General features: G+C 45.2%; 1 protein-coding gene across 3 annotated transcripts in view; it reads left to right on the top strand.

Moving 5' to 3' along the window:
• Positions 1-13,303, top strand: part of LOC124031458 (cadherin-4-like) — a 258,408-nt gene that overhangs the window by 226,887 nt on the left and 18,218 nt on the right. For all 3 annotated transcript variants that reach the window (XM_046342698.1, XM_046342697.1, XM_046342696.1), the window contains 3 exons: positions 1,643-1,780; positions 8,716-8,901; positions 9,089-9,342. In XM_046342698.1, the coding sequence (XP_046198654.1) occupies positions 1,643-1,780; positions 8,716-8,901; positions 9,089-9,342 (578 nt within the window). The remainder of the gene's footprint in view (positions 1-1,642; positions 1,781-8,715; positions 8,902-9,088; positions 9,343-13,303) is intronic.

The raw sequence follows: 13,303 nt of genomic DNA, 5'->3' as shown, positions 1-13,303 counted from the left end.
TTCAGGCAGAGACAGCAAGGGCGGTTCGTTACTCCAGTGCCTTTCCGTTCACCATCACACTCCTGGGCCAGACTACACTCAATCATATGACCTACTGAAGAGATGAGTCTTCAGTAAAGACTTAAAGGTTGAGATCGAGTCTGCATCTCTCACATGGGTAGGCAGACCATTCCATAAAACTCGAGCTCTATAGGAGAAAGCCCTGCCTCCAGCTGTTTGCTTAGAAATTCCAGGTACAGTAAGGAGGCCTGCGTCTTGTGACCATATCGTACGTGTAGGTATGTACGGCAGGACCAAATCAGAGAGATAGGTAGGAGCAAGCCCATGTAATGCTTTGCAGGTAAGCAGTAAAACCTTTAAATCAGCCCATTTCAAGTAACTACTAACCCTAACTCTAACCTTAACCTTTATCCTAACCATAAACTTAGCCCTAACCCTTATTCTAAACCTAACCCTAGCCCTAACCTTAACAATTATCCTAACCCTAAACTTAGCCCTTACTCTAACCCTTTTTCTGAAACCTAACACTAGCCCTAACCTTAACCCTTATCCTATCCCTAAACTTAGCCCTTACCCTAACCTAGCCCTAACCTTAACTCTTACCCTTATTCTAAACCTAACCATAGGCATTACCATAGCAAACAGTTGCTTATCAACAGATAGTTTGTTGATATTATAACCATCTGTAGAGCATCTACCGCTGGAAAATCCAGACTATCCAAATATGGTGTGACTGAACATGGCAGTAGACTAGGCTGGGCTTCCCTCTCCTCTTCACACTGACTGACCTGTCCTTGACGTCCATTTTTGACACCAGCACAATAGGAGGTTTAGCCAAAAGGATTAATGAGAGCAGAGAGGAGCGGCGACTCTGAGAGGCTTACAGGGAGAGACCAGGGGAGAGCCTGGGAGACTGGAGAGAGAGATGGACTGGCGAGAGGGGCGAAACTATCGCTGCACTGATGGACACAGTGAACTTTCAGCACCATGGACAGCAGCAAAGTGTCAATGAGTTTTGTTTTTGAGTCAAAATAATATATACTGTAATGCGGTGTGTGCAGTGTGTGTGCATCTGTGTGTGTTATGAGAGGGAAGGAGGGAGAGATGAAAAGAGAGGAGAAGACAGTGTCTGCCGTATCTTCTCAGTGTGAATGCATGTTATACTGTCTGACGTCATGATTGACTGTTCTTTCAATGGTGGTCTGTACGGCCGCACCGCCTCTAGCTATTCTCTCCCATCTAACTGGCCTAAATAATGTCCATTCACTCTCTTTAATATTTGCAGCATAGTGGTTCTTCTTAAAGGGATGGCACCTCCATTAGAGTGAGTGATGATGAGGGTTGCTCAGAGAGCTAAAAGCAGGGACTTGTAGGCTATAATGGATGAGCCTTTCACTCGCGCCCGTTGGTCCCTCACTTCCTAAGCCTTTGTGTGTGTGTGTGTGTGTGTGTGTGTGTGTGCGTGCGCGCGTGTGTTCATGAGTTTGCACATAAGTGTGTGTGTGTCAGGTTCAGAGCTATTTGTGCTAGTTATTAATTTGTTTGTTTGTCAGTCAGCCCACCTGGCTATAGTATGCTCAGAACTACCTTCACCCTCTATGACGTCTTATTTAACTAACGTGAATGTGGTGTGTCTTTCCAGAAAGTGTCCCAGTACACCATCATCGTCCAGGCCACGGACATGGAGGGGAACCTGAACTTTGGCCTGTCCAACACGGCCACTGCCCTCATCTCTGTGACCGACATCAACGACAACCCTCCCGAGCTGACCGCCAGGACGGTGAGTCTCCTCTCCACCCCTGGACTGACCTCTACTGTAGGGCCACACATCTGTATTCATGACAGGATAACATCAGCTGATGGATATTCACCAGGGCAGTGCCCCAACTCTGTTGTAGATGCAGTCCATGTGTCTGATGCTATCTTAGAGAACAAGATTTCATGGCTCTTTGACAGGAGGTTAGAGAGCTGGACAGAGGAGCAGGACAGAGACGTGGAGAGATAAACAGCAGGCGAGGACAAATATGAGGACCAAAAACACGGAGAAGAAAGGGGTCAGAGGGAAACCGAGCTACTGCAGTAAAGGGAGAGTGTGTCGGAGCGACATATGGAGGGACAGAAAAAGAGGGATGAGAGAGAAAGATCATAGGCATGCTGTTTGGTGATGGGAGCAGCCCTCCCTCCACTCTTTCTGCCAGCAGCCTCTCTGGTGACCATGGTTTGTCTGCAGGCATCTGGCCCCAGTCCCATACACATCCGCACTGGAGGCTGCCTGACTTCTTCTGGCCCACTTGTTTTTGTGTGTGTGTGTGTGTGTGTGTGTGTGTGGGCGTGCATCACGAGGGAGGGGTAGACTCTCCCTTCATTGGTCTTTCTTTCTCCCTCCCTCTCTCCTTTTTTCTGTATGTCCATCCATCTGCAGAGGGAGGAGTGTGTCCACGTCACACGCTGCCTCCTCTGATGTGTGATCCATCTCTTGGTGGCACGGCGGTATCTTCTCTGCGTGTGCCAGGCAGGCAGCTGTGTAGTTCCAGCCGGTTGCTCTGATAAGAGGCCCCAGCTGTCAGAGACTAACCCACTGAACAACGCCTCTCCTCAAACTGCTCTGTCCTGTCTCTGTCACTCCCCTCTCACAGGGGAACACTCAAACCTCCACACAGCCACACTCCTCTCTCCTCTACTCTATGTCTCTACTCTCTCCACTGTTCAGTCTCTGTATGCTGTTTGCTGGTGTATCAGACATGGTGTTGGGCAGTGGTGGGAAAAGTACCCAATTGTCATACTTGAGTTAAGGTAAAGATACCTTAATATAAAATGACTCAAGTGAAGTCACCAGGGTAAAATACTACTTGAGTGTTGAAAGTTGAACTTGAAAGTTTAAAAATGTACGGTTGAAGTCGGAAGTTTACATACACCTTAGCCAAATACATTTAAACTCAGTTTTTCACAATTCCTGAACATTTAAAACTAGTAAAAATTCCCTGTCTTTGGTCAGTTAGGATCACCACTTTATTTTAAGAATGTGAAATGTCAGAATAATATTGGAGAGAATGATTTATTTCAGCTTTTATTTCTTTCATCACATTCCCAGTGGGTCAGAAGTTGATATACACTCAATTAGTATTTGGTAGCTTTGCCTTTCAATTGTTGAACTTGGGTCAAACGTGTTGGGTAGCCTTCCACAACCTTCCCACAATAAGTTGGGTGAATTTTGGCCTGTAACCTGTAACTGTAACCTGTAACTGAGTCAGGCTTGTAGGCCTCCTTGCCTGCACACGCCTTTTCAGTTCTGCCCACACATTTTATATTAGGATTGAGGTCAGGGCTTTGTGATGGCCACTCCAATACCTTGACTTTGTTGTCCTTAAGCCATTTTGCCACAACTTTGGAAGTATGCTTGGGGTCATTGTCCATTTGGACGACCCATTTGCAACCAAGCTTTAACTTTCTGACTGATGTCTTGAGATGTTGCTTCAATATATCCACATAATTTTCCTTCCTCATGATGCCATCTATTTTGTGAAGTGCACCAGTCCCTCCTGCAGCAATGCACCCCCACAACATGATGCAGCCACCTTCGTGCTTCACGGTTGGGATGGTGTTCTTCAGCTTGCAGTCCTATTTTTGTTTCATCAGACCAGAGGACATTTCTCTAAAAAGTACGATCTTTGTCCCCATGTGCAGTTGCAAACCGTAGTCTGGCTTTTTTTATGGCGGTTTTGGAGCAGTGGCTTCTTCTTTGCTGAGCGGCCTTTCAGTTTATGTCGAGATATGACTCGTTTTACTGTGGATATAGATACTTTTGTACCTGTTTCCTCCAGCATCATCCCAAGGTCCTTCCTTCACAAGGTAGCTTTTCTGGGATTGATTTCGCACCAAAGTACGTTCATCTCTAGGAGACAACGTCTCCTTCCTGAGCGGTATGACAGCTGTGTGGTCCCATGGTGTTTATACTTGTGTACTATTGTTTGTACAGATGAACGTGGTACTTTCAGGCGTTTGGAAATTGCTCCCAAGGATGAACCAGACTTGTGGAAGTCTACAATATTTTTTCTGAGGTCTTGGCTGATTTCTGTTGATTTTCCCATGATGTCAAGCAAAGAGACACTGAGTTTGAAGGTAGGCCTTGAAATACATGCACAGGCACACCTCCAATTGACTCAAATTATGTCAATTAGCCTATCAGAAGCTGCTAAAGCCATGACATCATTTTCTGGAATTCTCCAAGCTGTTTAAAGGCACAGTCAACTTAGTGTATGTAAACTTCTGACCCCCTGGAAGTGTGATATAGTGAATTATAAATTAAATAAACAATTGTTGGAAAAATGACTTGTGCCATGCACAAAGTAGATTTCCTAACCGACTTGCCAAAACTATAGTTTGTTAACAAGAAATGTGTGGAGTTGTTGAAAAATGAGTTTTAATGACTCCAGTGTATGTATTATGTATGTAAACTTCCGACTTCAACTGTATGTGGTTTTAAATGTAAAAGTATAAATCATTTCAAATTCCTTTTAACAAGCAAACCAGACGGCACAATTTTACTTTTTATTTTATTTACGGATAGCCAGGGGCACACTCCAACACTTAGACATAATTTACAAATTAAGCATTTGTGTTTAGTCAACCAGATCAGAGGCAGTAGGATCTTTTATTGATACGTGTGTGAATTGGACCATTTTCCTGTCCTGCTAAGCATTCAAATGTAAGAGTTGCTTTTAAGGGCATTTTTATTTCCACTTCTTGCTAACATTATTGTTGTTGTTATTATCAATCAAAACGATGCTTCTATTGGGACCAATAAAAGAGTACTTTTGGTTGTCAGGGAAAATGTATGGAGTAAAAGAGTACAATATTTTTTTCCCGGAATTTAGTGAAGTAAAAGTCAAATTTGACAAAAAAATATAAATAGTACTTTAATGTATTTTTACTTAAATACTTTAAGGCACTGGTGTGGTGGGAGAGTGTTGAGTATCCTCACTGCCTCACTTAGTTTAGAACCATGTGGCATTGCAGGGGAGATAATGAATTATACCAGCTATAGAACAACCAGGATGACAATGAGGGAGAAAAGAAAAGCTCTGGCAACATGGTTTAGAACACATGGTTTGGAACACAAGAGTCAAACTACGTGTTCCAATAGTAACAGATGGATGGGCCTCTGTTGTGGAGGGACAGTGGTTGTGGTGGTGCAGAGGACAGGAGAGGGAGGAAGAGATGATGAATGGGGAAAGGAGAGGACATGTTAGTCATATTGAGGCAGCTGTCTTAGTATCTTACTGCTGTGTATTCGACACACACACACACACATAGAGCTTTACCCGCAGGCACACACACACACACATACACATTTTCCTATAAGATTTCAGTATTTTTCCAGTTTCTCCATTGCTTTGTTTGTCAATTCCTTTTCTTCTCTTCCCACACAGCAAACTCCACTCGGAGCAGTTCAGTAATTATTTGTGTATGACAGACGCAGGAAAGCATGTGCATCTCTCAACGGGAGATGGAGAGAAAACATAAGCACACTAATTAAGTAAAATTGCTTGCAGGGGTATAAACCAAGCAGATATATTGCTTCTAATTTTTTTGTAAATTAAAAAAGCCAAATGTTTTATTCATTTGAGAACATGGGCATGAATATGAGAGTGTGATGTTCGTCGTTATGTGAAAAACAAAAAGACAATGATACTTGCCACAACTCATTAGGCTGCATTCAGCGACTGTATAATCTCACTCTCCTAGGGTTATGGTAATGAGATCTAATCAAGTGCATCACACTCAAACTAAACTCTATACTCCTGCCGACGTTTTCAATTCACATCCACATTGATCGGTGTTTGGAGCAGTAGTCTGTAGTTTCATATGTTCAAATATCAGCCCGCTGGATTCCAGTAGACCTTAATAGCTATTCCTGGTCTACCTGAAGAGCGTCTGTGTGTGGCAGACTAGTTGTCTCTCATACATTGTAGAGTTTTGCTGAGGCTTGTTACTGAAGAACAGTCAGGGGCATACAGATGTAGGATCTTAATTTGGCCTACGTATATTGTCACAGCAAAATAATCCTGAAGCAACAGGATTTGAACGTTTAGTCAATAATGTTTCTTGGACATTGTTGGCACAGCAGACTTCATTAGCTGTTAGTGATAGGAGATGCGCCACTGCATGTGGCACTAGTGTGACATGTAAAAGGCTGAAATGATGTGGGTTGCCAATGCCTGGGGCTCCATCACCATCACAAAGAGGATATAATAACACCCTTAATACTGATTCAACTGTTCACCCTTCTACTCAGAGAGAAACATTGTGAGAGTTATTTTTAAGGGCATTTTTATTTCCACTTCTTGCTAACATTATTGCCCTTTTGTTGTGGTTGTTGTTGTTGTTGTTCTCAACCAAGACTATGCTTCTATTGAGAACAGTCAAATATCCCGTAGAGCCATATTGAGTTGTGGAGCTGATTCTCTTTCCCTCTCTCTCGTCGTCAGAAAGGGAAAACAGAATGCAGTGCTTTCTAAAACGCTGCATCATCACAAGGCTCAATTCTTATATTATTCCGTTAGTTAGTCTCAATTTAATCTCCAATTAGGTGGTTAGTAGCAGTTCAGTGGAATGAATTCCCAGTGAGGATCTGGATCTGAATTCTCTTGACTTTCAAAGTCAAACGTTGATGCATTAATGAAATTGGAGTTTACCATATCATTCTGAATTGAACCTGTCCTCGGTCATTTTTCAATCAGAACCCATTACTGGGCACTCCAGCTCCCTAGCCAGTAACGAGCTCCCATCAGGCTCTCTTGTTTGTCTCTCTGGCTGCTTATCAGACGGACTACCTGTTACTTTCAAGGGTGGGGACATCTTCCCAGAGCCCATTATCCAGTTAGAACCCTTCCATAAGGTTTTTAAATCTCATTCTCCCTCTCTCTCTCCCAGCGTTGCCGTACAAGCTTTTTTTTCCTGTCTGTGTTGAAGCTCGGAGTGAAAATAAAATAGAGGAGCCGACACACCACAGAGAATGTGCATATTTAATTTGTTCTGTGCTTATCGGCGTGGCGATGCTGCAGGGGACAGGGGCTGGGGAGGAGGAGGAGAGGGGGGTTTGGATGCAGCCCCAGCGCCATGATGAAGCCATTAGAGTGAACAGCAGCTGGCAGACACACACCATAAACCAGTTAACGCATCACAAGAGGAAACAGGGATTACTGTCTGACAATAAAAGATGTGGTGTGTGTGTGTGTGTGTGTGTGTGTGTGTGTGTGTGTGTGTGTGTGTGTGTGTGTGTGTGTGTGTGTGTGTGTGTGTGTGTGTGTGTGTGTGTGTGTGTGTGTGTGTGTGTGTGTGTGTGTGTGTGTGTGTGTGTGTGTGTGTGTGTGTGTGTGTGTGTGTGTGTGTCTCTTGAATATGAAAGAGACCGCTGCAGAATGTGTTCACTTTGTTTGGGCTAAATTCCTTTACAGTAGGTTTTTGTGTATGCCGCTTTTGCTCTGACTATACCTCTGAGTTTTCTGTATCACTGAGTGAGACTGAATAGTTTTAGATTGGAATATAATGAAGATCATTACCCAAAGATGGTTCGTGCCATCCATTTAATTACAGTACTTATTTCAGTTCTTAATTGCTAAATGTGCAGCATTAGATGTAAATGGATAAACACTTCATTGAACAAATCCATTGGTTTGTATAAAGACTTCCACACATTGACATTCAGCAGTATAAGGAAAGGCATTACTATTATACAAACGCTGTCTCTATTATCTAAAATAATAGAAATATCTCACTTTCTCTCACTACCTCCCTCCCTCCTCTCTTTCCTTCCCTCCGTCACTCCCTCCTCTCTCTCCTTCCTTCCGTCCCTCCCTCCTCTCTCTCCTTCCTTCCGTCCCTCCCTCCCTCCTCTCTCTCCTTCCTTCCGTCCCTCCTCCTCTCTCTCCGTCCCTCCGTCCCTCCCTCCTCTCTCTCCTTCCTTCCCTCCCTCCTCTCCTTCCGTCCCTCCCTCCTCTCTCTCCCTTCCGTCCCTCCCTCCTCTCTCTCCTTCCCTCCGTCCCTCCCTCCTCTCTCTCCTTCCTTCCCTCCCTCCTCTCTCTCCTTCCGTCCCTCCCTCCTCTCTCTCCCTTCCGTCCCTCCCTCCTCTCTCTCCTTCCTTCCTTCCCTCCCTCCTCTCTCTCCTTCCTTCCTTCCCTCCCTCCTCTCTCTCCCTTCCATCCCTCCCTCCTCTCTCTCCTTCCTTCCTTCCCTCCCTCCTCTCTCTCCTTCCGTCCCTCCCTCCTCTCTCTCCCTTCCGTCCCTCCCTCCTCTCTCTCCTTCCTTCCTTCCTTCCCTCCTCTCTCTCCTTCCTTCCTTCCTTCCTTCCTTCCTCTCTCTCCTTCCTTCCTTCCCTCCCTCCTCTCTCTCCTTCCGTCCCTCCCTCCTCTCTCTCCTTCCTTCCCTCCCTCCTCTCTCTCCTTCCGTCCCTCCCTCCTCTCTCTCCCTTCCGTCCCTCCCTCCTCTCTCTCCTTCCTTCCCTCCCTCCTCTCTCTCCTTCCTTCCCTCCCTCCTCTCTCTCCTTCCTTCCTTCCCTCCCTCCTCTCTCTCCTTCCTTCCCTCCCTCCTCTCTCTCCTTCCTTCCTTCCCTCCCTCCTCTCTCTCCTTCCGTCCCTCCCTCCTCTCTCTCCCTTCCGTCCCTCCCTCCTCTCTCTCCTTCCTTCCTTCCTTCCCTCCCTCCCGCTCTCTCTCTAGTTTTCGGGGGAGGTCCCAGAGAACAGGGTGAATGTGGTGGTGGCCAATCTGACAGTGATTGACAGGGATCAGCCTCACAGCCCCAACTGGGCTGCCCAGTACCGCATCGCCAGCGGAGACCCCCAGGGTCACTTCCTCATCCGCACCAACCCTGTCAACAATGACGGCATGGTCACTGTGGTCAAGGTAGGGAACTACTTTACTGTTTAAATAAACAACTCCATGTGCTAAATTATGATTAACTTTTGTTCCATATTGATGTGTGCATTTGAGTTATTTCATTTCTCTTTCATCTTTCTCTCTCTCTGTCTCCCTCCCTCACTTTCACCCTCCCTCCCTATATATCTTTCTCCCCACCCCTCTCTCCCTGCAGCCAGTGGACTATGAGCAGAACAGGGCCTTCATGCTGACAGTGATAGTCTCTAACAAGGCCCCTCTGGCCAGTGGGATCCAGTCTTCTCTCCAGTCTTCAGCTGGGGTCACCATCTCCGTACAGGATGTCAACGAACCCCCTGTCTTCCCTTCCAACCCCAAGTCCATCCGCTTCGAGGAGGGTGTCCCTGCAGGCACCACACTCACCGTGTTTGCTGCCCAAGACCCTGACCTCTTCATCCATCAGACTGTCCGGTATGTTAGGAACTACAGACTGTTAGGAACTACAGGCTTAATTTCAGATAGACGATGATTGTATTTTGCATGGATTTGGCCGTCGTAAGGCTGAACTGCCTTCTGTGACATTCTTAACTGACCTGCTCCCAAAACCAAAGTCCATTCATTTCCCTGTTGCCTAACAACGAAGGAGGAAAGGTTACATCGTAATAAGCTGGACTGTGTCCAGCTACTCTTTCCCCCTCTTCCCCTCTCCCACATACTCACTGGGTCAAAGGTCATTGAGCCACTCCATCCCCAGATTCAGCACCAATCAATTCCACTCTCAGTTCAGTCGGACACCCGTTAAAGAATCGATGCAGTGCAGGCAAACAAATAAACTCTAAAAACAGAAGTTCTTCTCACAAATGGATTTACTCAAACTTAGTCTTTCACTGTTGCTTTGTCTTCTGAGAGCCACAGAACTCCTCTTTCTCTCTCGCTAGCCTCTCTCTCACTCCTTTCACTCTCTCTGTCTCTTTTTTCTCCTTCATTGATGGGAATTCAGCCCTTTCGTCTTCTCCAGAGATGTCGTGGCAGCCGACAGGCAGCTCATGTTTGGACAGCCTGATCACCACTGGCTGATTCACTTTAGTGACCTTGCCGACAGATGACGTGAGGAGCTGCAGTCTGTGTGTGTACCAGAAGACTGCTCTTCCTTCCCTGTCACTCCTCCCCCTGCTTTCTCATGTGGAGGGGGAAGAAGAGCGGTGGAGAGGGGAGAGGAGAAGAGAGGGGGTAGACAGGGTCTGATTTGCCAGCTGGTTTTACTGTCAGACTTGGGGGAAGTGGTAGCGTGCATGGGTGGATCGTAGAACTGCACCACAAGCTGTGTGCCCTTCTCCATGTGCCAGCCTTTGCCAGCTGGGTGTCAGAGAGAGGCGTGAGTGCCCCCGGGCTGCCACCGTGGCATGGAGAGAGAGATGACAGAGCCTCTCACAACAACTAGAGACCTCTGTTTCACCTGCCACGGGACATCAAATCCAAACTGACACCCAAGTCTGTTGGCGTGATGTTCTGACTCTCATTTTCTTGTTATTTTGTCTTCTAATCTGTTGATTTCCCCACGATGAAACGCCACATCGATACCTTAATGTATTTCTCAGTCATTTACCTCCCTCCGTCCCTTGGAATCTAAATGTGGCAGAGTGTTTCATTAAGAGGAGATAGATTTAGCTGCTTAGCTGCCATTATCTCCCACACATCTCATTGGCACTCGCTAACTTGTGTCATCCTCCAGCGTGTTCTCTAATTAGACCTATTCTCATCATCATCAGCAGCAGCATCAAACCTCTCGCCAGGCATCTGATCTCGCTATACCTCTGTCACTCTCTCGTTCTCTCTCTCTCTCTATATATATATATATATATATATATACAGTGCCTTGAGAAAGTATTCGGCCCCCTTGAACTTTGCGAACTTTTGCCACATTTCAGGCTTCAAACATAAAGATATAAAACTGTATTTTTTGTGAAGAATTAACAACAAGTGGGACACAATCATGAAGTGGAACGACATTTATTGGATATTTCAAACTTTTTTAACAAATCAAAAACTGAAAAATTGGGCGTGCAAAATTATTCAGCCCCTTTACTTTCAGTGCAGCAAACTCTCTCCAGAAGTTCAGTGAGGATCTCTGAATGATCCAATGTTGACCTAAATGACTAATGATGATAAATACAATCCACCTGTGTGTAATCAAGTCTCCGTATAAATGCACCTGCACTGTGATAGTCTCAGAGGTCCGTTAAAAGCGCAGAGAGCATCATGAAGAACAAGGAACACACCAGGCAGGTCCAAGATACTGTTGTGAAGAAGTTTAAAGCCGGATTTGGATACAAAAATATTTCCCAAGCTTTAAACAGCCCAAGGAGCACTGTGCAAGCGATAATATTGAAATGGAAGGAGTATCAGACCATTGCAAATCTACCAAGACCTGGCCGTCCCTCTAAACTTTCAGCTCATACAAGGAGAAGACTGATCAGAGATGCAGCCAAGAGGCCCATGATCACTCTGGATGAACTGCAGAGATCTACAGCTGAGGTGGGAGACTCTGTCCATAAGACAACAATCAGTCGTATATTGCACAAATCTGGCCTTTATGGAAGAGTGGCAAGAAGAAAGACATTTCTTAAAGATATCCATAAAAAGTGTTGTTTAAAGTTTGCCACAAGCAACCTGGGAGACACACCAAACATGTGGAAGAAGGTGCTCTGGTCAGATGAAACCAAAATTGAACTTTTTGGCAACAATGCAAAATGTTATGTTTGGCGTAAAAGCAACACAGCTACACACCCCGAACACACCATCCCCACTGTCAAACATGGTGGTGGCAGCATCATGGTTTGGGCCTGCTTTTCTTCAGCAGGGACAGGGAATATGGTTAAAATTGATGGGAAGATGGATGGAGCCAAATACAGGACCATTCTGGAAGAAACCTGATGGAGTCTGCAAAAGACCTGAGACTGGGACGGAGATTTGTCTTCCAACAAGACAATGATCCAAAACATAAAGTAAAATCTACAATGGAATGGTTCAAAAATAAACATATCCAGGTGTTAGAATGGCCAAGTCAAAGTCCAGACCTGAATCCAATCGAGAATCTGTGGAAAGAACTGAAAACTGCTGTTCACAAATACTCTCCATCCAACCTCACTGAGCTCGAGCTGTTTTGCAAGGAGGAATGGGAAAAATTGTCAGTCTCTCGATGTGCAAAACTGATAGAGACATACCCCAAGCGACTTACAGCTGTAATCGCAGCAAAAGGTGGCGCTACAAAGTATTAACTTAAGGGGGCTGAATAATTTTGCACGCCAAATTTTTCAGTTTTGGATTTGTTAAAAAAAATTGAAATATCCAATAAATGTCGTTCCACTTCATGATTGTGTCCCACTTGTTGTTGATTCTTCACAAAAAAATACAGTTTTATATCTTTATGTTTGAAGCCTGAAATGTGGCAAAAGGTTGCAAAGTTCAAGGGGGCCGAATACTTTCGCAAGGCACTGTATATACTGTGTATCCATCTCTCCACACAGTGACAGACACATTTTAACTGAGTAATCACGTTGATTTACATTGTTTTATTGAGAAGAATATACACTGAGTACACAAACATAGGAACACCTTAAGTTGCATTCGCGTGTCAGTGTTGCCTGCATGAAGGTTAAGGTCCTTTACCTGTAATTAACCTCTCCACTCTCCACTTCAATACTCATTTGTTTCCTTTCTGCAAATTGCATTTCATTTGGATCAGTTTACTCTCAACTGTTTACATGACAGAACCGAGCTGCAAGAAGACCATTCTGTTTCCTGATGCAGGGGAGATGGTTGCGAAGGGGACCCTATCTGGGGGTTAAGATTAAACACAGGGTATTCGCTGATTCCACTTGTATGATATATTAAGGCGTTATTACCAATGTTCCCTCTACTCTGCGTGCGTGTGGGGGTGTGCTGTAGCCCCAAGACTGCCTTGCAGCTCCCCGGGACTGCCGCGCAGAGCGCAGAACCACTCTCAGCCCATGGAGAGAAGCACGAGATTGAACTTCACTCAACTTTCTAGATTTTTCCCTGTTAGTTAACAACACTATCAATGTTTCCCTTTACTGTGGCAATTGTGATCGAATTAACGCAACATTAGCCACTTTCAATGCAACATACAGTACCCTAACAAAACCAACTATGCAAGAGATTTTGTTGTCGGCAGAACACATTGGAGTAGGATTCTATTGTGCATGACTCAGCCCATACTCTACACAGACCAGTGAGGCATAACCAATCAGAGCTGCAGTAGGCCTATACGCAAATATAGGCCATTTACTTTGAACTGGACTGTGTTTACAGCTGTGGTCGTGAGTAGATGCGCTTGTATTGAGATCAAAGCAAGAGCTGCATGTGGCTGCGTGTGCACATGTTGTTCATATCCTTTGCTAGTTAGTGAGTT

This window comes from Oncorhynchus gorbuscha, linkage group LG03 (assembly GCF_021184085.1).
Source record: "Oncorhynchus gorbuscha isolate QuinsamMale2020 ecotype Even-year linkage group LG03, OgorEven_v1.0, whole genome shotgun sequence".
Classification (NCBI taxonomy): Eukaryota; Metazoa; Chordata; class Actinopteri; order Salmoniformes; family Salmonidae; genus Oncorhynchus; species Oncorhynchus gorbuscha.
This window is presented reverse-complemented; position numbering and strand designations above follow the sequence as displayed.